The 24,510-nt window shown below is 44.8% G+C and overlaps 1 protein-coding gene across 3 annotated transcripts in view; it reads right to left on the minus strand.

The window, feature by feature from the left end:
- Window positions 1–581: 581 nt before the first annotated feature.
- Window positions 582–24,510, minus strand: part of LMO2 (LIM domain only 2) — a 29,789-nt gene continuing 5,860 nt past the window's right edge. The window contains exons 1-5 of one of the 3 annotated variants that reach the window (XM_036891783.2): window positions 11,281–11,427; window positions 10,774–10,940; window positions 10,291–10,519; window positions 6,092–6,307; window positions 582–1,570 (exon numbers count right to left, since the gene is read on the minus strand). In XM_036891783.2, coding sequence (XP_036747678.1) covers window positions 1,351–1,570; window positions 6,092–6,307; window positions 10,291–10,331 — 477 coding nt within the window. In that variant the 5' untranslated portion in view covers window positions 10,332–10,519; window positions 10,774–10,940; window positions 11,281–11,427 and the 3' untranslated portion in view covers window positions 582–1,350. The other 2 variants (XM_036891785.2, XM_036891782.2) reach the window with 2 other exon arrangements.

The following is a 24,510-nucleotide window of genomic DNA, read 5'->3' on the forward strand; positions in this document are numbered from 1 at the left end:
GAGTCTTGAACTATGGGGCTGAGGGATGATGACCAGCAGGTGGCACTCTGACTTAGTTCACAATGGCCTGCATAGGGTGAAAGACACACACACACACACACACACTGGGGTGCCTGCTTTAAATCCTCAAAGTAAGATCCTCTTAACCACTTGTCATAAAATACCCTGAGACACACATCTTGGAAAATCGAAGTGTCAAGCTCAGCATCTTTGCCACATTTCAAACTAGGTAATTACCTTCTCTCCCAAAGGAAATCTGTTTTATGTATTTGTGTCCTTTCTAGGTTACAGGTTTCCCAAAGGCAATGATCTTGCCTTCCGCTCATTCTATACAATGTGAAGTGAAATGTACGTTTTACAATAACTACTTAATTATTCTCTATCCCTCTGAGCTACATGATGACCTGTTACATAATTGCTAGTAATATAGAAATGTGCCTGCCTCGTATAAACCCTAGCAATAAACCTAAGTTTTTATTTGACCTAAAAGTAAATTGCTTATTTACTTCTCCTTTACAATATGAAAAGCCATTTTCCTGCCATCTCAAATTATAAGTCATTATCAAATAAACAACACTGCATTTTCATCTGTTATTTTTATTGTCCTCAGAGTTTTCTTTAACTACACACAGCAAATACTTTGATATAATCTAAGATAATAAAATAGTTGAACAACTTTTTTTAAGATTTACATTTGTATAGAAACAATCTGTGGAACTTGTCACCTCCAAACGAAGGTGTCTAAAAACAGTGATTCATCAGCATTGCTTTAAATTATTGTTTGGTTGAAAGTTGTAGTTTCCAGTCCCAACTGAAAGGTGTCTCCATGCAGTTTCCCTTGGATCCAAAGCGTAAGGCCTTGGGAAGGTGGCCAAGAAAGAAAGGATGGCCATTCTTTGCTCTGTCCTTCCCTAATGTGGACAGCGATTGGAACAGGGTTGTCATAGAAGCCAGAAAGAAAAGAAATCAATTGCACATCTCTAGTTTTCAAGGGCCAAAGTCCTAACAAGTCATGAGACAACTCCCTCTCAGTAAATGTGAAGTTCTGTCAGGATGGCACAGCACCTGCCTACCCCCCTAGAGGCCCTTTCCTTCACTAACTGAGTCAGCTGTTACAGACAGGCTGTGGCCATTGTAAGTTCTCCTAAAGTCTGAACTCAAGTCCACAGTAAGTCTTGCCCCTTGCATTATGTCACCTGGATGCTGTGTTTTGGTGCCCAGTGAGGGTCTACCATCCCCTAAGAAATGCCTCATCCCACCCTCAAACCCCCAAAGTGATTAAGAGTGAAGACCCTATGGAGACAATGACTTCAGCAAAACACCTCCCCAAAGACACTGGGGGACTCTGGCCTAGATCATTCCATTGATCTTAGTCCACTCGTAGATGTCCTGTTCGCACACTATGTCAGAGTTGATGAGGAGGTACCTGTCGCCCACACAGAAGTGCTTCTGACAGGCGGCACATTTGAAACATTCCAGGTGATACACTTTGTCTTTCACCCGCATTGTCATCTCATAGGCCCGGATCCGCTTGTCACAGGATGCACAGAGACCATCTTGGCCAAAAAGCCTGGGGAAAGAAGAAAGAAAAGCTAAGGAGACAGTCCTGGAAAAGAGGGCTTGAGGATGGGTTCCATAAAATAGGCTGAATTTCCAAGATGTCAGGAAGCAAGAAAGACTTGGGTCCAGATAGATGGTTGACTTATATAGTTTTCCCTGGAAGTAAAAGGGTGCTCTGGGATGAAACTGAAATCTATGGCATTTGTGTTTGGCATAACCCATTTATTTTCTGAGCCCTTTTCCTGCCTGTAGCAACCGCTCTCCATGCCTCTAGGATGCTGCCGGCTCCTCCTCTGTAGAAAAGACTGGCTCAAATAATTTAAGAGCTTATGCATGTATGGTGAGTCCCTTCCCAAGGGAACTTTAATTTTGGAAGAGGAGCTGGAGGAAACCCGTGGGCCTCTTTGAGAGGGATTTGACTAGGAATGCAATGAAATAGGCATCTTTCTAAGGCCCCCAAATTCTATCATGTCAGCAGCCACTAATTTCAACCACGGAGAGGGTTGGTCTTGAATTCCTCCCTTTAGCTCCAAAGACCATCATCATATGATTGTTCCTTGTGGTCCCAGCTTCTAGGAGACAAAGGGATTCGGTGGAAATCACGTCGTGGAGTAGGAACTCATGCCTCAGAGATTGGGAGGGCAAACAGCAACTCTCCATACTGAGTGGAAGATATTAATTCAAGATCCTTGCTGCTCCACTGGCATGAATCCCTGGAGAACCCTCTCTTCTGACATTTAAATCAAGACTCTCCTAAAGCCCAGATGATCAATCACTTATTTCAAGCAATATTCAGTCCTGAGGTGGGAGGAGCACCTGACAGAGCTTGGTGCAGTGGTTCTCAAAGTGCAGTCCTGGGACCAGCAGCATTTGCATCACCTTGGCACTTGTTAGAAATGCATATTCTCGGGCCTCCCTGACTGAGATGCTCTGGGGTGAGGCCCAGCAGTCTATGCTAATGAGCACTTCCAGGTGATTCTGATTCAGGCTGAAGTTTGAGAATCAGCCCGTAAGAGTGGAATAACACAATCAGGGGAATCAGAAGACCTGGATTCCATCTAGCACTAGCTCAGAGTACCTGACTGACCGTGGTGACACCTCTGAGCTTGTGAAGTGGCAGCGACCACAGCATCCATCTCATCGGCTGCTGGAAAGATCCAAAGGAGCATGTCAAGGCACCAATAGTCAAGGGCTAGGCCAGAGCTGATGATGTCTGAACACATCTCGGTGTATCCCAACTGAACCAGTCTTGCTACAGGACGTCACCTTCACACATGCCTGGTAACATGGCATGTAAGCAGGTCCTTTCCACATAAAACCTTCAAGACAGCTTAAGGTAAATGTCCTTACTGGAAGTTCTTAATAATTGCAGGATAGCAGAGAATCAAATGGTACATTCTGAGAGGCTGGAGGACAGATAAGGGAGCTGACAAATTTTGAAACATTTGGGCAAAAGTAATGAGGACATGGTTTGTGGGTGGAGAGTTTGTTGTTAGAGCTGGGGCCAGCTGATTTCCTCTGAATTCTGCTTCCTATTTGAAGATCTCTGAGTTTGTTCGAGGCACCACCTGGGAGCAAACTCATTACTGGGGGAGAACAATTTATCCCAGCATAGCAGATGGTGGAGCTGCAGGGAACTGCCACCTTGGAGGTCACAGAGTGATGAGACAGTTCTGGTGTCCTGACCAGTAAGTTGGGTTTGGGCCTGAGCAGGGATAAACAACTCACAACACAGTGTGTGTGGAATGAAGCCAACTGCCTCGGGGGTGACCCTTAAGCAAGGAGAGCGTTTATTAAAGGGAAGTTGGGGGTAAATTACAATACACATCAGGCAGCTAATGAAGGGAAGGACGAAGGACTAAAAGTTCAGGTCCCAGCATCATCTCTAACTGGCCAGGTGCCCTGGAGCTAATGACACCCCCTATCCTGGCTTCTCTGTCTTTAGCTGTAAAGCCAGGGAACCGGAGGACAGGCCCTTGCAGGCCCTTCCAGCTCTGGTATTCTGAGGTTCTTAGGTTCTACTATTGGTAAAAATGAATCAGGATGTGCCATCTAACTCGAGCATCCCCTTTGGCCCCAAACTGGTGCCTCAGGCAGCATACCCAGAAGCAGGCCCTGAGACAAGGGTTACTGAGGATGTGCTTCGGGGGAAGCTGCTAAGGCAGCAAAGGAGGCTGGATAGAAGAGGAAGCAGGCGAACAACGGGCAGAGACCCTCATTTGGGAGTTTTGGCCTGATGGCACAGGGACTCTGGGGTGTAAGTTTTGTCCCCAAGTCTCTCTGGCTCCGGGCAAGGCTGCAGGGCTTTGCTGCTCCTGTAGCACCAGGGCTGGGGCCTGGAGGAAGTAGGCATATTTCTGGCACTAACAGATGTGGGTGCTGGATGTTCAAAGTGAAACCACTGGGCAGTGCAGGGTGCCGGGCACTGATGTTAACAGCTACTATTAGGTTCCCAGTAGTACAATGCAACAGTGGTAGGGTTTAGGTTCTGTGGGGGGGTCTCAAGAATTATTTGAGGCTAAATGTTTGAAAAGGGCTGTAACAGGCAAATCAGCCATTGGAAATCCTCAGGAGAAGTCTTCCTATGGGGAAGAAGGACTGAACCCATCACAGAACCCATTTAGTCACTCTCCCAACTTGCCTTTTTAAAAGACACTGCCAGATATGTTAAGAATGCAAGTAAATAAGCCCATGGCTAAAGGACCATCCCTGAAGCAAAATAAAAAGATTTTTCTCCTCTGTCAAGAGGTGTGAGGACTTAAGCTTTCTCCTGCCCATTTTAATTTAATAACAATAATATAAATATTAAAGGATGGCTGGAAACGCCTGCACTAACACAGAGTTAATTAACATGTTGCCTAGGAATGTAGCAAGGAGAAGAATTATTTCATGCCACCAAGACACAAGTTAATTAACATTGGGTTCTCCCAGACTATTTTTTCTCTTCTTTTTAAAAATGCAAAAGATTAACAAGGCTAGGCAGCACTGGGCTTATCCATGAAGGCTATATAAAATCGTAGAGATAGGGAGAAGCCCTGGCTCTTTTGACCTTACTCTATCTGCACTTCACTTAATAAGATTCAAATGATTTGACAGGGATGTAGTCAGGGGCCCAATGGGAATCATTTACCCATCTGTTTTCTGCACTGTCTTGGCAAACTGGCAGTGAACAAATTCAAGTCTCTGTTTATCCCATTTCTGTTTTCTTGTAACTCAATAAAAAATTGACCAAAATTATAATCATGATCACTGAAAGCCCTACTTATTTTCTCTGAACCACCAAATTTGCAAGGACTTTATCAGAGAATTTAGAAAAAAAAAAAAGAAGCTTATTCGATCAGTCTCTGGGCAAACAGATAAGCCTCCTTCACCATGGAAGTGCCTGCAGGTTTTTCCCCCCTCAACATAAAATGCTCTGAGGGCAGGTTTGGGAGGAAGAGCAGGCCTGCCAGCCAAGGGCACTAGAGTCTAAACAAGCTTCCCTGGGTTGGGCGGTCCTAATGTATCAGGGCTGCATGCTCCACAGACTCTCTGCTCCAGGAAGATGGCAAAAAAGTGACAGCTATACAGTTGAGCAGACCTGACAGTAGAGGGCACAGAGTTACCTCCACAGCAGCTAATATTAAACTAGAAATGCTAGAACATTCCAAGCAAAGGCACTCATTGAGTGCTGGAAAATTCACACAGCCAACAGCATGACCCAGAGGATCAGAGACATCCTTAGCTTGTCTCACCAGGTGATGCAGAGTTCCTATTTTGCCCTTCCATTCTTCCATCTCTTTGTTCTTTAGATAGGAAAATACTTTATGATAAAGTCATGGGGTTAGTTACAAGAGAGGCCACCATCTATTTGATACCCATGCACCAAGCCAAGAGCTTGGATGTATTGCCCCATCTGATCCTCACCTCCTCCTTGGACGTAGGTGCTACTCTTATCCCTGTTTACAGATGAGTAAATTGAGGCTGAAGACGGTTAAGTAACTTGTCCAAGGTCACAGAGCTAGAATGCCATGGTGCTGGGACTCAAACCTACCATTGCCTTCAGGGCCTTTACCCCGTGACAGTCATATGCTTGGAGCAACATGCTTTCTATTTTCAAATTTCTCATCATATAATACTAGAGTCATACAAAAGAATATTTATAACCCATATGTATGCTTTGAAGCATTAAATGAACACCCAAGAACCCACCCTCAAAACCGGTTCCTTTAGGATTCCCTGAGTGTTTCTCCACAACCCTCTCCCCCTTATCTGTTTCCTAGAAGGAACCACTATTCTGAATTTTGTGTTTACCATTCTCTTGCTTTTAAAATATTAGTATTTCACCACCTAGGAATGTATGCCAGAGAACATCCTTCTCAAACAGGAAGAAATGCCAACTGCTTCTCTGCATGGGGCAGCTGGGACTCAGCCTGGGCTGCCTGACCTCATTCCAGGCAGGTAGCTGGAGCAGGGGGGCAGACCCAGACTCTGAGGTCTGCAGTGGCCCCACCTCCCTGCTGAGGGCCCCAGAGGCTGGAGGGCAGGATACCTGAGATAGTCTCTCCGGCAGAGCTTCCGGCCCAGCTTGTAGTAGAGGCGCCGCCCCACCTCTCCCAGTCGGCACCCACAGAGGTCACAGCTGAGGCAGTCCTCGTGCCAGTACTGGTCGATGGCTTTCAGGAAGTAGCGGTCCCCGATGTTCTGCTGGCAGCCACCGCATGTCAGCAGGGATGGGGGGATCTGCAGCACCTCATCCACTGGCTCCCTAGAAAGAAAACCAAGCGTGAGGGACAAGGTCATCATGGTGAGACAAGCAGCAGGGAGACAGGAATCACACTGGGCCCAACCGGGAACCTCACTCAGTTGCCTGTCAGTGACATAAGGAGAAAGGACAGGACTACATATGCCTAGGCCAGACTGCAGAGAGGCCCTTCTAGCCTTGACTTCCGACAGGAGAGAGCAGGGCCTTCCCTGCAGCTCCTCTAAGAAGTAAGTGCAGGGCACCAGGACGCACCCAGGGCACCTGTAGGTGGGACTGCACCCCCACCGCAGCCCACACCAGCCTCGGCACCTGTGGTCTCCCTTTTTCTTCTCTCTACTTTCCCTTCCTACCTCCTTGTCTATCTTCACATTCTTCTTCTTTCCCTCCTCCAGTGCCCAGGACTCAAGGGTACTGCCAAGCCCCAGAGGAGGCACTCAGACTAAGACTTGCTAGCTGCAGGGACAGCCGACTACCCACAGGACTGAAAGTCTGCAACTTCCCTATTGAATCTATGTGCCATCCTATCTCCAGCTCTTCCCAACTGCACAGAAGCAGAAACAAGGAAGCAAAGGAAAGTGACCAAAAATTATTTCAGGTTGTTTTCCTTTTCTGAAATAAAAATTTCATCAGGGTGTAATAGGAATTCTCATTATTTTATTTTTTACAGAAATTCCACACCCCATCCTTCCTACCAAAGGAATCCCTGTGAAAAATTGCAGGTGTTAAGGCCATTGTTAAACTTCTAAAGGACATCAAACAGATCTTTTTGCATGTGAAAATTTTACAAAAGCAGAACTAATTTGGATAAAGTTGATTTAGGAAGAAAGTGAGGAGGAGACTGATTATTTTCAAGAGGGTGGAAGGAAACTAAATAGACTGAAATCTCCATCCAGGCAATTGTTAATTAAGCCTGTGATACTATCTTTCTTTAAACAGTCATATAGCATCTCCAGGTCACCCTGCTTAACTGGAATCTGAAAAGTTTTGCCTTACATTTGAAAATTATTTGTCAAAAGAAAATAAAGGGAGTGGACGAAATGGTTCTAGCACCAAATGGGGCACAGGAAACACCCAACACCTGTTGATCAATAACAATTATCAAGTGCTCTTTTGACCCTTACTCAAATACAACTGTTTTTTTTTAATTCTACTATGTTTTTCAAAATGGACCTGCTTCTAACTGTGAAACCCTCAGAGTTTCTTCCTCAGTACCTTCAGGGTATAAATCTGTCTCCTATTTCTAGCTGACACTGATTATGAGGTGACCTTGTGTCCTGATTGGCCTGTGCCCACAATGCTCAGCGCCCCTTACACTTTGGGACTCACATAATCAGTGTTGGTAACACATTCTGACAGCTTCAGGTGACTGTCTGTAATGTGCACACACACCCGTGAATACTTAGGCATATTAAAACCACATTCACATTGTGTAAATTAAGTACAGGCGTCCTCAAAGATATCTCTTTCTAGAACAAGGAGATGTGAAATCCAAGGCAGTTTTCCTTTAAAAACTCAAGACTTTAAATGGTTTTAAGAATTCATTGAAGCCTGACTTGCTTTTCCTTGTTTCCACATAAGGACTTCCAATCTCCCTTCTGAAAAATAATATCCCCAGTATTTTCATGTGCATTAACTCAGAACTGCATCTCTTCTCTTTCCACTTTCGAAACACTTACTTACTTCCAGCTTTCAAAAACACTCATGGAAACTTGATTATGCTGGATGCCCTGATGCTGATGTTGCCAACCGTGAAAGAGGAGAATTCACACATAGCTGGTGCAAAACTGCCAGGAATGAAAATGACTTGCTCTTGTTACAGGGAAGTGGGAGGGGCCACCCATTGCATGCTAGAGGAAATGGCTACCTTCATGAATTCTGGCTGTCTTTCATCTAAATGTTTCATTTGCATATGCTTAAGCAAGTTTCTGTCTGTAATTTGGAGATGCTGTTACAGCCCAAACTGGTGTTGTAAGTAATCTCACGATGTAGTATCTAGTAGGATAGCTGTCCACAGTAGAAAGAAAAGAGTTACTGTGATGGCCTGAGATGAGATAGGAAAGGACAGGATAAGATACTGGCTCTATCTTTCTATAATTAATGATAATGTCACACTATCTTTAGTGGGTGTCCCAAGCTAAAGAATGAGTGGGATTCACCCTCAAATTGAATTTTGTATTTTCCTAGAGCCTATCCTGAATATTACACCTGAATATCACCTCAGCTTGGATTTCTGGGATAACCTTTTCTAAACAATTTCCAAGGAGAGAGGGGAGGAAAATGGGCTGCAGCAATTTCTCAACTAGCTTGACCATCTTCAATTAGAGCCTTGTCTTCACTGGGCAAATAGTGAAGTGAAGGATGGAGTAGGTGAATATCCTTCGGTAGGTGTCTGCTGTGTTATGAGGTTAGGATGGTTCAATTTTCTAATCTCAGTGAAAAAGCACAAACTTTGAAAAGAGCAAACTTCCTTCAGGGAACTGAAACCTCCAGATTTATTTTCTAATAAAAGGATTAGTGACAAAGTTCTGCTGATCAAAAAGGCATTAGGCACCAATTCACTCTTATTGTATTCCTATGGTTTTGCCCTGGCTCTGAAAATTCAGGGCTAAATTGTAAAAAAGTGAGCAACCCATCCAATAAACCCAGTGTGTGCATAGATGGAGTCCTTTAAAAAGGAATGTTATTTTTCTCCTGGCAATTTGTTTGAAAAGCTGGGTTTTTGTTAGACCAAATGTAGCTCCTTATAGAACTGTGTTTGAACCTTCAAGACTGAATAGTGATGTTTATATTCTCATTGGACCATGGTACTTCCTGTGTTTTATGAGAACATGCTGAGCGTTTATGCTGGGAACTGAGGGTAAAACCCAGGTATATAAACACCATAGAAGACTGAAATTGGGGGCGGTGGGGACTTCAGTCAGGAAAGCACAATTCCTTTAAAGCAGGAAAACAAAACAAAACAAATGCCTCTTAAAAGCACAAATGGACAAGTCATTAGCCAGTTCCTTTGGTCTGTGTAACAAATCCCTTCAAAGGATTAGATGGAGACTTCAAAGGAATAAAAATTCTCAATACCAGACAGCTAATGAATCTTAAAAAGGGCATTTGTGCTGAGGGGAAAATGACATCTTAAACAACCCTCTCACCCCTAGTGAACACTAAAGAAAGGGTTGGAGGTATAGGTTGGGAATAGGGGAACATTCCAAACCAGGAAGAGGCTCAGAAAACAATGTGGCAAACGCTCATTAGAGCTCTGGCTCCCTGACCTCAAACCCTTTTGTGACGGTGATCAACGCTTTATGAGACACCGATCCTCAGAAATCACCTATACATAAAAAAGGGGCACTAACTTTCGAGGTTCATAGGCTCCCATCGGTGGACTCTGAGGGGAGGATGGACACGTACCCAGATTAACTCAGAATTCAGCGGCTCTACAGTCTCTGGAGGCCAGAGAGGTCCCAGGTGGACGCTCCCACCCACTCTTTGGCGCGCCCCTGGCGCTGCTGGCAGCCGCTCTACCTGCGCACCGCGAAGGGGGCCGTCGGGGCCTCGGGAGGCCTCCACTAGGAATGTCCCTCTTTCAAGGGCCAACTGGACAAAGAGAATGGGGACCGAGGAGGAGCCAGAGGGGAGTAGGGGGCAGAATCAAGCCCTGAACGCTCTCGGGACTGCACCTGCGCGCCTCCGAGCTCCCCCTGTGCCTGCTCCGTGTAAACTTTCTGGCCAACGCTGGCTTTGGGAGCGCCCCAGGTAGCCGGGAGGGGCCCGCAGTCTCCTGAACGACCCTCTCTTCCTGCCGCCTGTCGCCCGGCCCCTCACCCAGTGCCCCAGGGGCCACCCGTGAGGAAGGGGGAGCCCCGCGCAAGGCCGAGGGAGCCAAGGGCACGCTGCGGGCGCGCACCTGGAGCCCTCTCGCCGGCCTCCCGCGCCTCCCGCCTCCCCGGGCCGTGGACCATGGGTGACAGGGGCAGAGGTGCCACACTTACTCCGAGGGGTCCAGGCTCTTCCTCTCGATGGCCGAGGACATTGGGGAGGGAGGTGGTGTGCCGGGTGTCGGGGGCGCTCCCTTTGTGGCGCGGGGCTGGCAGGCTGCTGGGGCTCGGACCCCCTCGGGTGCTCGGGCGCCGCCGCCGCCGCCGCTCCTGCGCCTCCTCTTGCTCCGGCGCTCCGGCGGCGAGCTCGCCCCTCCGCGCTCAAGGACAGTCACCGCGCTCCCTTCAAACGCCAAAGAGAGAGAGCGAATCACCGGGCTGCGGGCGCGCCGCGGCCGAGGCGGGGACCGGGGCGCGCAGCCTGGCCCCGGGCGGCTGCAGCAGCTGCTGCTCAGGACTTAACCTTCCATCCCGGTCCCGCCGCCGCCGCCGCCGCCGCTGCTGCCGCCCGGTCCGGCTCGGCTCGCGCGCTGTCGCCGGCTCCGCGCCGCCCGCGGGGATAGTGCGCGCCCGCCCGGCCGACCGAACCCCTCGCACCTTCGGCCCGGGTCGCGGCGCGGTGCGCAGCTCGCCGCCGAGGGCCGGGAGGGGGCGGCGGCCTGCGGGCGGGGAGGGGACCGTGCCTCTCTCCCCGGCTCCCTCCTCTCTCGGGAAGCTCTATTTTCGCTCAGCTTCCCTCTGTCTCTGGTTTCATTTCCTTTTTCCTGATCACGATTCAAATACAATAGAAGGAAATCACATTTAAAGAGACAGCTGCCCGGTCCCCGCCCCCCTTTTTTCTTCCCTTTTTTTTTTTTTTTAAACGGGGCTCCTGGGGATTAGCAATACAAACAGCCGCAGCATCAGGACTGACTTGCTCTCTTAAAGGGGCCAGCATCGGGGAGTCGCTCAGTGAACACCTCTCCCTGGAGATGCCGCTGGGTTGCCTCTAAATCATTCTTCAGGGTTTCCCCTCTTCGGCGTTTCCCTTTTGGTTAACTAAGACTGAAAGTAACCAGCGGACCACTCAAAGAAGAAAGAAAAGAATGTGAAATAAGCACCTACAGAAATGAAGCGTTGCGAGTAGCTCTGGCGCCCGTTCGGGGTGGTCCGCGGACGCGGTGCGCAGCGATGCCCCGCACAGCGCGGCTCTGCTGGCTGCGGCCGTGCGACTGTGTCCGCGCTGCGGAGGCGACTGGTGCTGTGCGAGCAGGGACCTCACGGGCTGGGTACGCCGGAGCAGCGCCAGGGGCAGCTAATCCCAGAGGTGGGGTGGTTGGGAGGGACCACGCTGATCTGAGTCTCCTCTCCATCTGCTGGCGGCAGAATTCCCTCCCTCAGCATCTTTCAAAAATCGGACCCCTGTGGTTAAACTGCACCCCCCCTGCAAAGTGCCGGTAATACCCTGCTCAGAGAAATGCCTTTCCAATGATCAAGAGCAATACACGGGAGACTATTTTGCCCTGGGTCAGGGCAAGGGAAAAAAGCCAGACTTGATTTTGGAGTTCAGGTTCCCCCTCCAATCTCCAGCCCTAGAGGGCAAATTCTAGGAAGAGGCAGGACCTCAGGGGGGCGGGGGGCGGCGAGGAGGAGGCAAAGAGGCTGCCTTTCTGTAGAGAAAAACTTTGGGTCCTTTGGCCCTCAGAGTTCCTTGAAAATGATTGCATTCAGAAATTACCATTAAAGGCCTACATGTGCATAACACCAGCCACAAGTCTTGTAAAGAGGAAACTACCCAATAGTTTCAGAATTCAGTTTTATATAAACGGTCTGGATCATGGCCATAGACATTTATTCGCATTTTAAAGATGACACTGAAGGGCCTGAGTTTATACTCTTGAGAGGTGGTGGTTGAAGTCAGAAGTGAATCCCTGGATGCCTCATTTCCCCTGTGCAGAGCCAACCCTCACTGACTTTTCACAAGTATAACCAGAATTTACTATTGTCTGCATGCTCTTGTCATTTTCTTATCTCCATGTCCAAGGCCTGAGTCCCTAACAGATATAATTAAAATTCGTGTGTATGACTATGTGTGTGTGTGTGTGTGTGTGAGTATGTGAGGCAAAAGAAGCTTTAACAGCAGCTTTGGGCCCCAGTCAAGGCCTTCAGTATATAAAAGACATTCTCTTGATCAGACCCTTGTTTTTAATTAAAGAAACTCTTTGAAATTTTAGACAAGCCGAAATTATGTAATAAATATGTAACCTACCACTCTACAGTCAGAAATGAAAATAAACATATAGGTTGTGATTAGCAGTTTACGTACTGAACCAGTCAATGTGGTGGTTAAATGCTGGGACTGTAGAATTGGACTGCTTGGGTTTCATTTAGGCTTTTATCAGTTAGCATGGCCAAGGAAAGTTACTTAATCTGAGGAGTCAGTTTTGGGGTAGCAGCTTGGAGTCAGGCGGCCTGCCTTCCAAGTCACTATTTCCCACCTTTGTGAACCTGAGCTAACAGCAGGAATTTAAACTCCTAGTAAAATGGGGATGACAGAACCTATTGCATTGGTTGTTGCCAGGTTTAAATGAGTGAATGCATGCAAAGTGTGACACATAAACCTGTAGTGGGGTGAGGGTAATAATAGATGAGATGAAATGCATGGAAAGCATTGGGCAGATACTAAGCACACAACTGCTATGTTATAGCAAAAGACATCATTGGGATAATTTTAAAAGAGCTTGAATCAGCAATTTCACTGCATTCCATTGAATCCAACAATTTCACTTTCTTCCAATTCAGAAAACTTAAACTCTAAATCGAAAAGATATATACACCCCCATGTTCAATGTAGCCTTATTTGCAATAGCCAAGATAGGGGAACAACCTTAGTGTCCATCAATAGATGAATAAAGAAAATGTGCCATATATAACCAATGGAATATTATTTAGCCATAAAACTAATGAAATCTTGCTATTTTGCAATGACATGGATGGAACTTGAGGACATTATGCTAAGTGAAATAAGTCAGATAGAGAAAAACAAATTCCGTATGACCTCACCTACATGTGGAATCTAAAAAACAAAAACAAAAACCAAGATCATAGACAGAGAACAGACTGATGCTTGTCAGAAGTGGGAGGTGAGGGTGGGTGAAATGGGTGAAGAGAATCAAAAGGCACAAAATTCCAGTTACAAAATAGTAATTCCTGGGGCTATAATGTACAAAATGGTGACCATAGTTAATAATATTGTATTGCATATTTGAAAGTTGCTAAAAGAGTAAATCTTAAAAGTCCCCATTACAAGAAAAAAAATTGGAGGAACTATGTATGATGATAAGTGTTAACAAGACTCACTGTGGTGATCATGTCACAATATATACAAGTATCAAATCATATTACACACCTATCATATTATGACAATAATATAATGTTATATGTCAATTATACCGCAATAAAAAAAGAAATAAAAAAATTGAAAATAAATGAAAAGATCCTGAAAATTAAATATAAGGGTGAAATGGGGGTTTAAAATAATAATTTCCCACCCAAATTAAAAAATTATTCCCTGTTTTTAAAAAGCAAACAGCAGGGACGTTTTGCCTCACCTCTTATTGCTCCTATACAAAACATATAAGCATTTTCCATTTTAATGTTCACTATCTTGGTAACTAGAAGATATATTTGCATCTGGTTGCTTTTATTAAATCTGGTAAGTTGCTATCTTCCTTGCTGCAGCTTTGCGTAGGGCTCACGTTAGTTGTTAAAATAAATATATCCTTGAGTAATCTCTGAACCGCCAACTTTTGGGCATAAAGTTTGCTTCTAATAATATATTTCTGTTTTGACCCAGTGTGTAAAGAAAGAGAGGTTACTGCCTATGACTTCAGGTCAGTTTCTTATCTTTCACAACTCTTTGGGGAGAACTTCCTTAGAGAAAGTGAATATTTGAAATGGTATCTTAAGATTTCAATTTCACACACACTGGTTGTAAGAAATAACTGCCTACCAGTGGGATTTCATTTCTATTCAACGGGCAATTAAATTGCTCAAATTTAGGTTTAACATTTAGAATCAAGTCTCAAAATGTGTTTTTATTATGAATAATTTTAAAGCAATCATGACCTTATTGTATCCTTTCATAGCAACTCTATGCCTTCTGCAGAAGAGGGACTCAGTAACTATGAGGCAATTTGAACATGTAAAATGATTCTTGAGAGTTGGGGGAATCTGTACTTGATCCCTACCTAGTGGGACTGCAATTTAATTCCTTTTCCCCCTTCCTTTACTCTTTGCAAATCTTGAGTACCCTAAAATTTTCCACGTTTTCCTTCCTGGAGTATGAACGTCAGAGGAAGGCTAAATCATTCCACAAATGATGAATCTGACCCCAGGTGGATTTCTTTTTTTCTGTTGGCATTTTCTATTCTTTTTGCTTATTACATTTACAATTGTTTTCTAGCGAAGAGCAGTTTCAAGTGACTAATGCGACATTTCTTTGCTAAAATGGACTTCTAATAGAAATGAAAATGCAAATGTCATTGGGAAAATGCCAAGAATGACAATTTACTTCTTATTTTGTTCCATCCATTAGCCGCTAAGTTGTGTCATATGTCTGTTAATTGTGACATTCATATAGGGATGGAAATAAAGATTTGTCTTAATATGGCTTCAGTTCCCGTGCAAAATTATTTAAATTAGTCAATTGTCACAGGCATTTGACTCCCAAGCACATTTCAGGGCATTTCCAGGCCAACTGATGGATATGTTCTTACAAAATGTCAGACCTACCTATTAGTAACCTTAGTGATAAATAAATCATGTTTCCTGTACAGTAGAAAAGAGTCCCCTTTCCACTCCCCCACCCCCAAATTCATATCAATTGAGTCTCAGAAGAATGAGCTTAGGTGTGAGACAGCTATAGCTCAGCTGTTTACTAGCTGTGTGATTTGGGGGAAAGTTACCTCACCTCTCTGAACCTTAGTTTCTATGTCAGTCAAGTGGAGGCAATACAAATGCTTAGCAGGGTTAGGACAAGGGTGAGGCCACTGGGATTCCTAGCAGGATTTTTGAGAGGATTCAGGAGCATAATGTGTGTGAAAACGCTTTGCACAGTGATGGTTGCATAGTAAGTGCTCAGAAATGATAGCTGTTGTTATTACTCCATCTTTCGGAAATAATCATTGCTGTTCCAGGAAGCAACAATCTTTTAGCTAGTCAGGATGTCTGTTAAAGGTGCAAAGGCTGTGATGCCATAGAAAGGGCTGAACTGTGTGTAAGACATCAGCTGGCCTCAGGCTTGGGGAGGCCACATTTTTTGGCCAGAAATGTAGGATTGCGCCCATGCAGGTCCCAGGTAGGCTGCTGACAGCTTCATTGCTTTCCTGCTTCATTGCCTGTTTCACCCACATCCCTGATTTTATTCATCTGATTTTCCCCTTCCAACAACTCCTAAATCACCTTCTACAACAAAGAGGCAAAATCAAATACTAAAGTAACTAACCCAAATGTCACAGATCCACAGCAAGTTCTTTGCATAGTTAAACTCATGGCATGTGCTAGTGGAAGGGGCCTCAGAAATGTGATTTCTCTGCTGGCTCCTTGGAGTAACAGGCTGTAAAACACCTCCCTAGGAGGCTTTGTGCCCCTGCTCCAACCACAGCAGTGCCGTATTTGTTCACTTTTGGACATGTTACTCAAACTCTCTGGACTTTAGCTTTTACATTTGTGAAGTGAGCATATTCAGAGTACCTCTCTCATGGAGCTGTTATAAGGATTCTGTAAAATGAAATGCTTAAGGTGTTTGGACAGGAGACTGGCACATAGAAAATTTCTGCAGAAGATTTTGTTTCTATAGAGATCCCAGCTTTAAAATATTTGGGCACGCATTGATAATTCAGACCCTTTGATGAGCAAGGCAAATGAGAGACAGAGTCAACAGCTCTTTCTTCCACTTCTGCAATCATTAAACCCTTGCCCACCTTCTCTCTTCTGTACCTGACCTTGATCTGATTTGCTGCCCTGAGTTCAAAGGGGGTGTCAGAGCTGGGTGAACTGACCCACTGAGCTGTCCTTGTGCTCTTCATTCATGCTGTCCATCTCCTCTCTCCAGCTACACAAAGCAGCCCCACTTGAGTGACAAACCACAGTGTCTGAGACTCACCACATTCGAAACCCAAACTCCTTCCCATGCCTTATACCATCTGGTCCCTACCACACCTCTGACCTCTCTAGCACAGTCCCACCACTCTCTCTGCTCGAACTACACTGACTGCTTTTCTATTCCTTAAAACAAACTAAGATGACTTCTATGGAGGCTTTTGTACTTGCTATTTCCTCTGCCTGAGATGATCTTCCTCTAGATCATCCCATGGCCCCCATGTACTTCATCCAGGTCTGTTCAGATGTTTTATCCTCAGAAGAGCCTTTTAAAACCCCACTTCTCATCATTCTCAGTTCCCTTATCCTGCTCTATTTTTCTTTCTTGTATCACCATTACTTATGTACTATACTATGTATGGATTTGTAGTTTTTTGTGTGTTTTGTTTTGCCACTTATTCCCAGTTAGAATGGAAACTCCATGAGGACAGAAATTCTTTGACTTGCTCCCAGTTGTGTCTTTAACACCTAGAATGTGCCTAGCACAGAGTAGGCTCCTAATAGATATTCACTGAATGAATGACCAAAGCTTTCTCACACCATCTCTCTGGGTTAAAGTTGAGAGGAACTTGAAGATCCCTTGTCAGCCTTCAGCATCACTTTTGGGAGAAGGGCCCAGATACCATTCAGATTCAGGCTCAAGGGCTTGGTTTGGGAGAGATCAGTGTCTTGGCTCATGAGAACACTCAGATACAGGTGGTGCCCAGAAGCAACAAGGCACCTATTTGAAGCTTGATTCTCCACTGCAGAGCCCCCAAGCCCACAAGAAGACATGGCTACAGTGAACCAATGTGTAGAATGCAATTGTATGTGTAAAGATCCAGACTTTGAGATAGACCGGCTTATGTTTTAGTTGTGGCTCCTTTAGCTACATGCTTTTGGTTAAATTATTTGACAGCTCTGAGCCTCAGTTCCATCATGTATAAAATGGGGATAATTACATCTTATCACAGGGTTTAGGAGTAAAATGAGATCATGCATGTCAAATGCTTAGCACAGTGCTCAATGGGTGGCAGCTATTATTAGAATTAATTAAGCAAAGAGAAACTATCAGAGGAAGATAGTCAACCAGGGCAGGACTTTCTTGGAAGAACATAGGTGGATAAACTGGAGTTCTGCCACAAAGAGCGTCCAGCCTAAGCAGGGTGGGTCAGCCCCTTGCCTGGGGCCTCTTGCCTTATTGCACCTGCTCTAAGGACCCCATGGAACACGTGGGTTAGGCTTACAAAGACTTGGCCCAGCCTCAGGCTCAGGAGACAGAAAGATGACACCATGAGTCTGCCCTGGCCATGGCTTTTCACTGGTGGGGGTCTCTGGTCTGAGATCTTGCATTTCAGACAGGCCTTCCACTGAAAGAAGGGTCCAGGCTGCTTCTGGGGAAGCTGTGTTTTCTGGCACTCATATTAAGCTGAAGGCGCTGAGCCTGACAGAGGAAGGCAGTACTCACTTTCCTGATAACACTTGCCTTCCTAAGCTTCAAGCCTCAATGGAAGGAGACTTGTCTGTGATACCTCCCAGAAATACCCATTGCTGAGGGAGGTATCCTTCAGTGGGAACCAGGGAAAGAGCTGCTTGCTTCTTTCTGCCAGTTTTCTCTGCTTCCCTTCAGCTGCCCCTCATGTATCTGACTGCCAAACTAACCTGTCTGGAATACTGTTTTTGTCATTGTCACCACCCTGCTCAAGAATTTGCAATAGTTCCCTATGGCCTATGACCATCAGCATATTGCTTAACCTTTTGGGACCTCAATGTTCTCATTTGTATAGAGAGAAGAGGCAGACTGGAAGGTTAGAGCTGCAGCTATATGTGTGCTTCTGTTCTTCTAGCAGATCAAGACTCTACATACTTCCATTAAGGGTAACCCTGCCCACTCCATCAATTCAACTTTATATCTCATACCCCTAGAGCCTGAGTGTCCCACCCAGACAGGCTGAGCCTCCTTGACTTTAATTACCCTGCTTGTGCCCATTTTTATGCATTGTCTTATCCTGTTCTTTCTATCTGGAATGTCTGCTTTGTCTGTGTTTCAAAACTTTGGTGCTAGAATAGTAGAGTGGTTAAGAATAGATGCTTTGAGGATAAATAAATCTGGTTTTGAGTCTCTGCTTCACAACTTACTATCCAGGTAATTAATCTTAGGAAAATCTCTGAGCTTCAGTGCTCACAATGATAAAACAGAGACAATGATAAACACAGAGTCAGGAGGAATAACTGAGGTAATATATGCAGCAGACAGAGCACAGTGGCTGGCACATTGTAAGTGCTCAGTAAATGGCATCGTTACAGCTGTTAGTAAAAAATGCTCCTCAGTCCTTTCTGCCTCTCCCAACCTGGACCCAGTTCAAGCTATACCTTTACTCTGAAGGTTTCTCTGTCCCCTAAAGCTCATGGTGGTTGATCCCTTCCTGAGTTCTCATAACTCTTGGCACTAGGGCCTGGCTAGGTGTTCATTAGACCCTGCGTTGAAGGGCAATGATATAACTTGTGTGCAGCATCTTACCACCTCAAAATTGCCTTACGTTCTTGGAGAACAGAGGCCATGGTTTTTATTTCACCAGCTCCCAGGTTACTGACATTAAAGAGACATGCAATAATTCCTTTTGAATTAAAAGAATCCCATCTATGTTATCAGTTTCCCAAGTCCTAGATTTACATTGACATTCACCAAGACCTGAGAGTTTTTGCATTTATGAGGAAGGTCACCCCAGAATCAGAATTAAAGCTGGCCCATGCATTGTCAGTCACATACTTCTTAAAAACCTGGTAACTAAAGCTATAAAATTCTCAGAAGAAAACAGGGAAAAACCTACACAACATTGGATTTGTTAATGGTTTTTTAAAATATGTCACTAAAAGCACAGACAAGAAAATTTAAAAAGGTAAAGTTGACTACATCAAAGTCAATAACTATCAAAGGGCATCAACAGAGTGAAAAGGCAAGCCATGAAATGGGAAAAAATATTTGCAAACCATATATCTGATAAGAGGCTACTATCCAGACTATATAAAGATCTCCTATCATTCAACAACAAGAAAATAAACAACCCAATTTTGAAATGTGCAAATACACATTTCTCCAAAGAAGATATACAAATGGCTGCTAGCTAAGCAGATGGAAAAATGTTCAGCATCACTAATTATTAGAAAAATGCAGATCAAAATCACAATGAGATACTTCACACCCATTAGGATGGCTTTTATCAAAAAAAAGCAGAAAATAACAAGTGTTGGTAAAGATGTGGAGGAACAGGAACACTTGTGCCCTGCTGGTGGAAATGTAAAGTAGTGCAGCTACTAGGAAGCACAACCTGTAAGTCCCTCAAAAATTAAAAGTAAAATCACTATATGATCTAGCAATTCCACTTTTGGGTATATGCCCCAAAGAACTGAAAGCAGGAGGACTCAAACAGATATTTGTGCACCCACATTCATATAGCCAAAAAATGGGAGCAACCCAAGTGTCTATAGATGAATGGATTAAAAAAAAGTGGTATATGCCCACAATAGAATATAACTCCACCTTAATAAAGGAAGGAAATTCTGATACGTATACTACAACATGCATGAGTCTTAAAGATACCATGCAAAGGGAAGTAAGCCAATCACAAAAGGACAAAAACTATATGATTCCATTCATATGTGGTGCTAGAGTAGTCAGATTTATAGAGACAGAAAGTAGAATAGTGGTGGCCAGGAACTGGGGGAGTGGGGAGAGTTACTGTTGAATGGTTACAGTGCTTCAGCTTGGGAAGAACAAAGAAGTGCTGTAGATGGATGGTGGTGATGGCTGCATAGCAGTGTGAATGTGCTTAATGACACTGAACTGTGCACTTGGGCATAGTCAAAATGGTAAATTTTATGTTATGTATATTTTACCATACAAACACACACAAAACTGTTGAAAATTCAAGACCATCTAGGTGCATGTCTGCCAACATGTAGAATTTTGCCTGTTATTTCAGGAGCTTGCAGTCTTCTTGGGTCATCTGTGGACCCATTTAACAACCCAATGTTATGGTGGAGCCAGTCCCATGAACTCGGAGACATTCTTCAGATCCCACAGTGGTAATTCCTGCCCACCTAGGCCTCTGTCAGCAGTGCTGTTCCCCAACTTCCAGATGACTACCTTTGCAGGGGCCCGCTTGGCTCTAAGGACAGGGGAAAAGGGTGCAATTTGCTATTATGCAAGATCACATTCTTAAAGCAACTCAGTGCTCTTACAGATCTCTATCTGCCCTCTCCTCTGAGAATCCCAGAGTTACTATGGAGCAGGCACAGGCTCCAGTTTGGGTGGTGGTGGCAGGGTGGGATCATATGAGTAGAGCATCTTTAATGCCCCTTCAGGCCACAGCCCTTTTCAAAGGCCCCAGGGCTGCTGTAGGCCAGCTCAGTTCCCATCAAGCTTTCAGGCTACAGTGCTTCCCATCATATTGCAGAAGGACGCCTTGGGTCATATCTTGCAAGGAAGAGCTGTTGAATAATATTCCATTTGTATTTCCTGCATGGCCCTTCATCTGGAAATATCTTTTATCTGGCAACTTTTGCAAAATGAACTGAATCTTAAAGGAAGTCCTGGCAGGTTTATGCTGGCTTCTCTATCATTCCAATAAGTCATTTCCATCCTAACCTTCATGAGGGTCAAGTAATCGTGACTTGGTATCAGAAACAGGACTGGCATGGAATGGCAGCTAGTCTTTCTTGCCCTGAGGCATCTTTTTAACCCTGAAAATACCCACTTGGAAAGCAAGAGTGAAATCTAGAAGACTATTATACACATTCTTTCTCAGCTCAAATGTTACTTCTTTAGGGAACCCTCCCAACTGAGCCCCCAGTGACTAGATCAGGATGCACAACTATAGGATCTCACTCCCAGGTTAAGTCACAGTTAGTGATTGTTCTCATATTGTAATTTGATATTTGGTGATTGCTAAGGACTGTTTGATTTCCCCAGAGACTGCAAGCTCCTTCTGCTCAGAACTGAATCCAAAAGCTTAGCCCAGGATCTAGTTAGTAAGTAATAAGTACCCTGAAAAATATTTATTGAAGAAATGAATGAATGAACAAATGAGTGAATAAAACTCATCTTACCTGCCTCTCCACCAGTTACTTCAAGTCCAGGTTGAAAAATATCTTCTTTTCAGAACTGCAGTTACTGAAAGAAAATTAGAGGAACTTTCTGGTAGGTAGCTAGAAGTAGAATGGAAAGAGAGGAAAGAATTCTTTATCTTCAGTTAGAGAAATGTTTCCACAGGTCCTTGATAAACTAGGGACAAATACCCCCAGGGCTCTCTGATAGCCTGAGTGTCCTTGATAGCATGGCTGGGTGGGGCAGGCGGAGCTTTGGCATCAGGGCAAAGGGATGGATTCTAACGGTTTCTTCACTGGTTGAAAAGGCTGCTTCCTGCCCAACTTTTTTTTTAGTTCGTTATGTACCAGCTCAGCTTTTAAATGTGAAAAAGTGGCCTGCTTCTCCAAATGTGTGGGGGCCGGTGTTTCTGGAGCTGTCCCGATCACTGCTGCTGTAGCCTTTCAGCTGGCGGCTCCCACCAGTCTGAGTAGGAGAGTGCTCTGTTTGTGTCTCACACTTTACAAATCTCACATCCCTTTGGGTCTCAGAAATCCCCCCCAGATTAAAAAGGGCAAGTAGCCAGGCTCTCATTTAATAGTGGAGGTAATTAGGCCAAAGCCTTTTTAAATCTAAAACCTGACTAAATTAGACAGCCATAGGACATTTATTCATTGAACACTGGCGTTCCTGTTCACAAGAAGGTCTTTTGAAAATTTATTTTTCAAGAGGAAGAGTTTCAGTAGGCAAAAATCAACTCAGAGGCCATATTAATTACCTGGCATTTGCTGGATTTGTCTTTTGAGTAATTCAGACAAAAGATAATAGTTAGGAATAGATGAGCCTGTTGCTATAAATAATAGCCACCTTTTATTGAGCATGTACTATGTGTACCAGGCATTTTATATGTTTTATCTTTTTAATCCTAATAACGACCTTCTGAGATCTGTAGTAGTAGTAGTAGTAGTAGTCCAGTTTTGCCGATAAGGAAGCTGAGGGTCAGAGAAGTTTGATAAGTTGTTGAGGGTCACCCAACTACATCATTCTAGGAATAGGGATTTGAACCGAGGCCTCCTGACTCCATACCCTCACTCTAACTCCCCATATCAGTGTCTCCCAATTTCCTGCCTTTACTTGTTAACCACACGTATTCTTAGGCCCACAACAAATCTACTGGATCAAAGTTTCCAGGGACCATTCCCTGGACACCAGCCTGAAGCAATCTCCTCCCCAGGCACTAACACACCACTACTTCATTTCATTGTACTTATTACTTCCTGGTATTTTTTCATTTACTTATTTTCTTATTGTCTTTCTTTCCCACTAAGTGACAAATTCCCTAAGTGCCTGGGCAAGGCACCCAAAGTTTGATCTCCCAACTACTAAATAGGGAATAGTACCTAGTAAGTACTCAGTGCATATTTATTGAGTAAATTAGTAGACATTGTCCAAAGCCCTGTGTTAAGAAGGATTCTGAATCTGGACTGAGGTTCTGGAGGAGAAGAATCATCATTGAATCCTAGTGTCTCCCAAGGCTGTGGGATGAGGAAACATTGGCACACATGCCGTGTACTTGCCATCCCAGAGACAGAAGCTCAATCCCAAGAAAATTAAGCGCAAGACGACACAGCAAGTCAGTAGGAGAGCCAGGCATAAAGTAGTCCCTTCTTTCAAGGACCTTTATGTCTTACTTGGAAAATCTAAATGAGTACATATATAATGGAGAAAAAATATATGATCAACAGTGAGGTGCTGACCAACACTGCAGTCAGATTGGACTAAGGAGAAATTAGAGGGGGAACGGGCACAAGAGGTTTTCTGGAGGAAGTAGAACTTGAGTTGCCTCTTGATGAGTGAACACCTGGGAATTTTCTTTGTGCCAGACTTGTACTATGAGCTTTAACTAAGGTGGGTATTTTTTCCCCTCTTACAACATGCCACTGAAATACATAATGCAATCATAACTTTATATATGAGGAAACTGAGTCACAGAAAGGCTAAGGACTTGCTCTAGGTCATAGAACTACTAAGGATTGAGTAGGGATTAGCAGCTAGTGATTTTCAAAATCGGCTCTCCTAACCAACCCAGTAAGCAGAGCAGGTGTGGCTGGTAGGAAACAGCCTAAAGTAGAGTCTGGGTGTGGGGTCAAGAGTTGGAGGTGTAGTTCTGGGGTAGTAAGGAACTAATGACAGGTTCAGGTAAACTTTTGCCGGAATATTGTTACAGTCCAACTTGGCGACCTGTTTGTCCTTCATTGAGAGTCTCAAGTGCAGCTGCTGTTGATGGTATGTGGGCTGACAGAGGCATGGACATTCCCTCTGCTGCATCTGCTCTCTTCCATGTGCCATGATATGGTGGACCCTTAGCCCCACTTCTCCACCCCCCAAATGTCACTCTTAGATCTAGGGTAATGGGCAGGAAATGGCTCATCGCCTCCAAATGGGGACTGTGACCTGCAAGGTTCAACCATGGGGCCGTCAGATGAATGGTGAAGAGGCTGTCAGAGTTCATACACTGTGCAGGAGAGTGTGGACATCAGGAGGGAGTTACCTAGGGGAGTGGGACAGGTGAACCAGGTTCCCTTTGGGGCTCTGAATCACTCATGTTCCTTTAATATCTGGGCCAGCAGAAGGCTAGGTGTCCTGCATACTATGAGTCTAGGAAGACACAGACATAGACACATGCATAATCCGGACTCATGGGCTGGGGACCAGACTTGATAACATCAATCATTGTCTTGTTCATCTGCACCTGGATAGGACAGGGCAAGACCTAGGGGCCAAGACCAAAACCATTGGTATTGATGGTTTCATGGGCCATTTCATGAGCTGAGGGTCATCTAGCATGGTGTAAACAAGGGGGTGGCTTGCTCATGGGGGCAGAGCATTCCTGACTGTTGAGGTCCAGCTGTTGGGACGTGGCCTTGACCATTTATACCTACAGATTAGCCTGGAGTTAGCCTCAACTGGTAGGCTTGCTTGGGAGGTGCAGGAGGGGAAGTTTTAACCAGTATGGGAATGGAGTTTATTGTCCCAATGTGGAAGTTTGGGGAGGAGAGAGTTATAATTTTGGGGGTCTGTCTGGTGTTCACCCCTGTCCAGTGTGTGGCACATGCTGGGTGGGGGAC

Source organism: Manis pentadactyla, chromosome 9, assembly GCF_030020395.1.
Source record: "Manis pentadactyla isolate mManPen7 chromosome 9, mManPen7.hap1, whole genome shotgun sequence".
Taxonomy (NCBI): Eukaryota; Metazoa; Chordata; class Mammalia; order Pholidota; family Manidae; genus Manis; species Manis pentadactyla.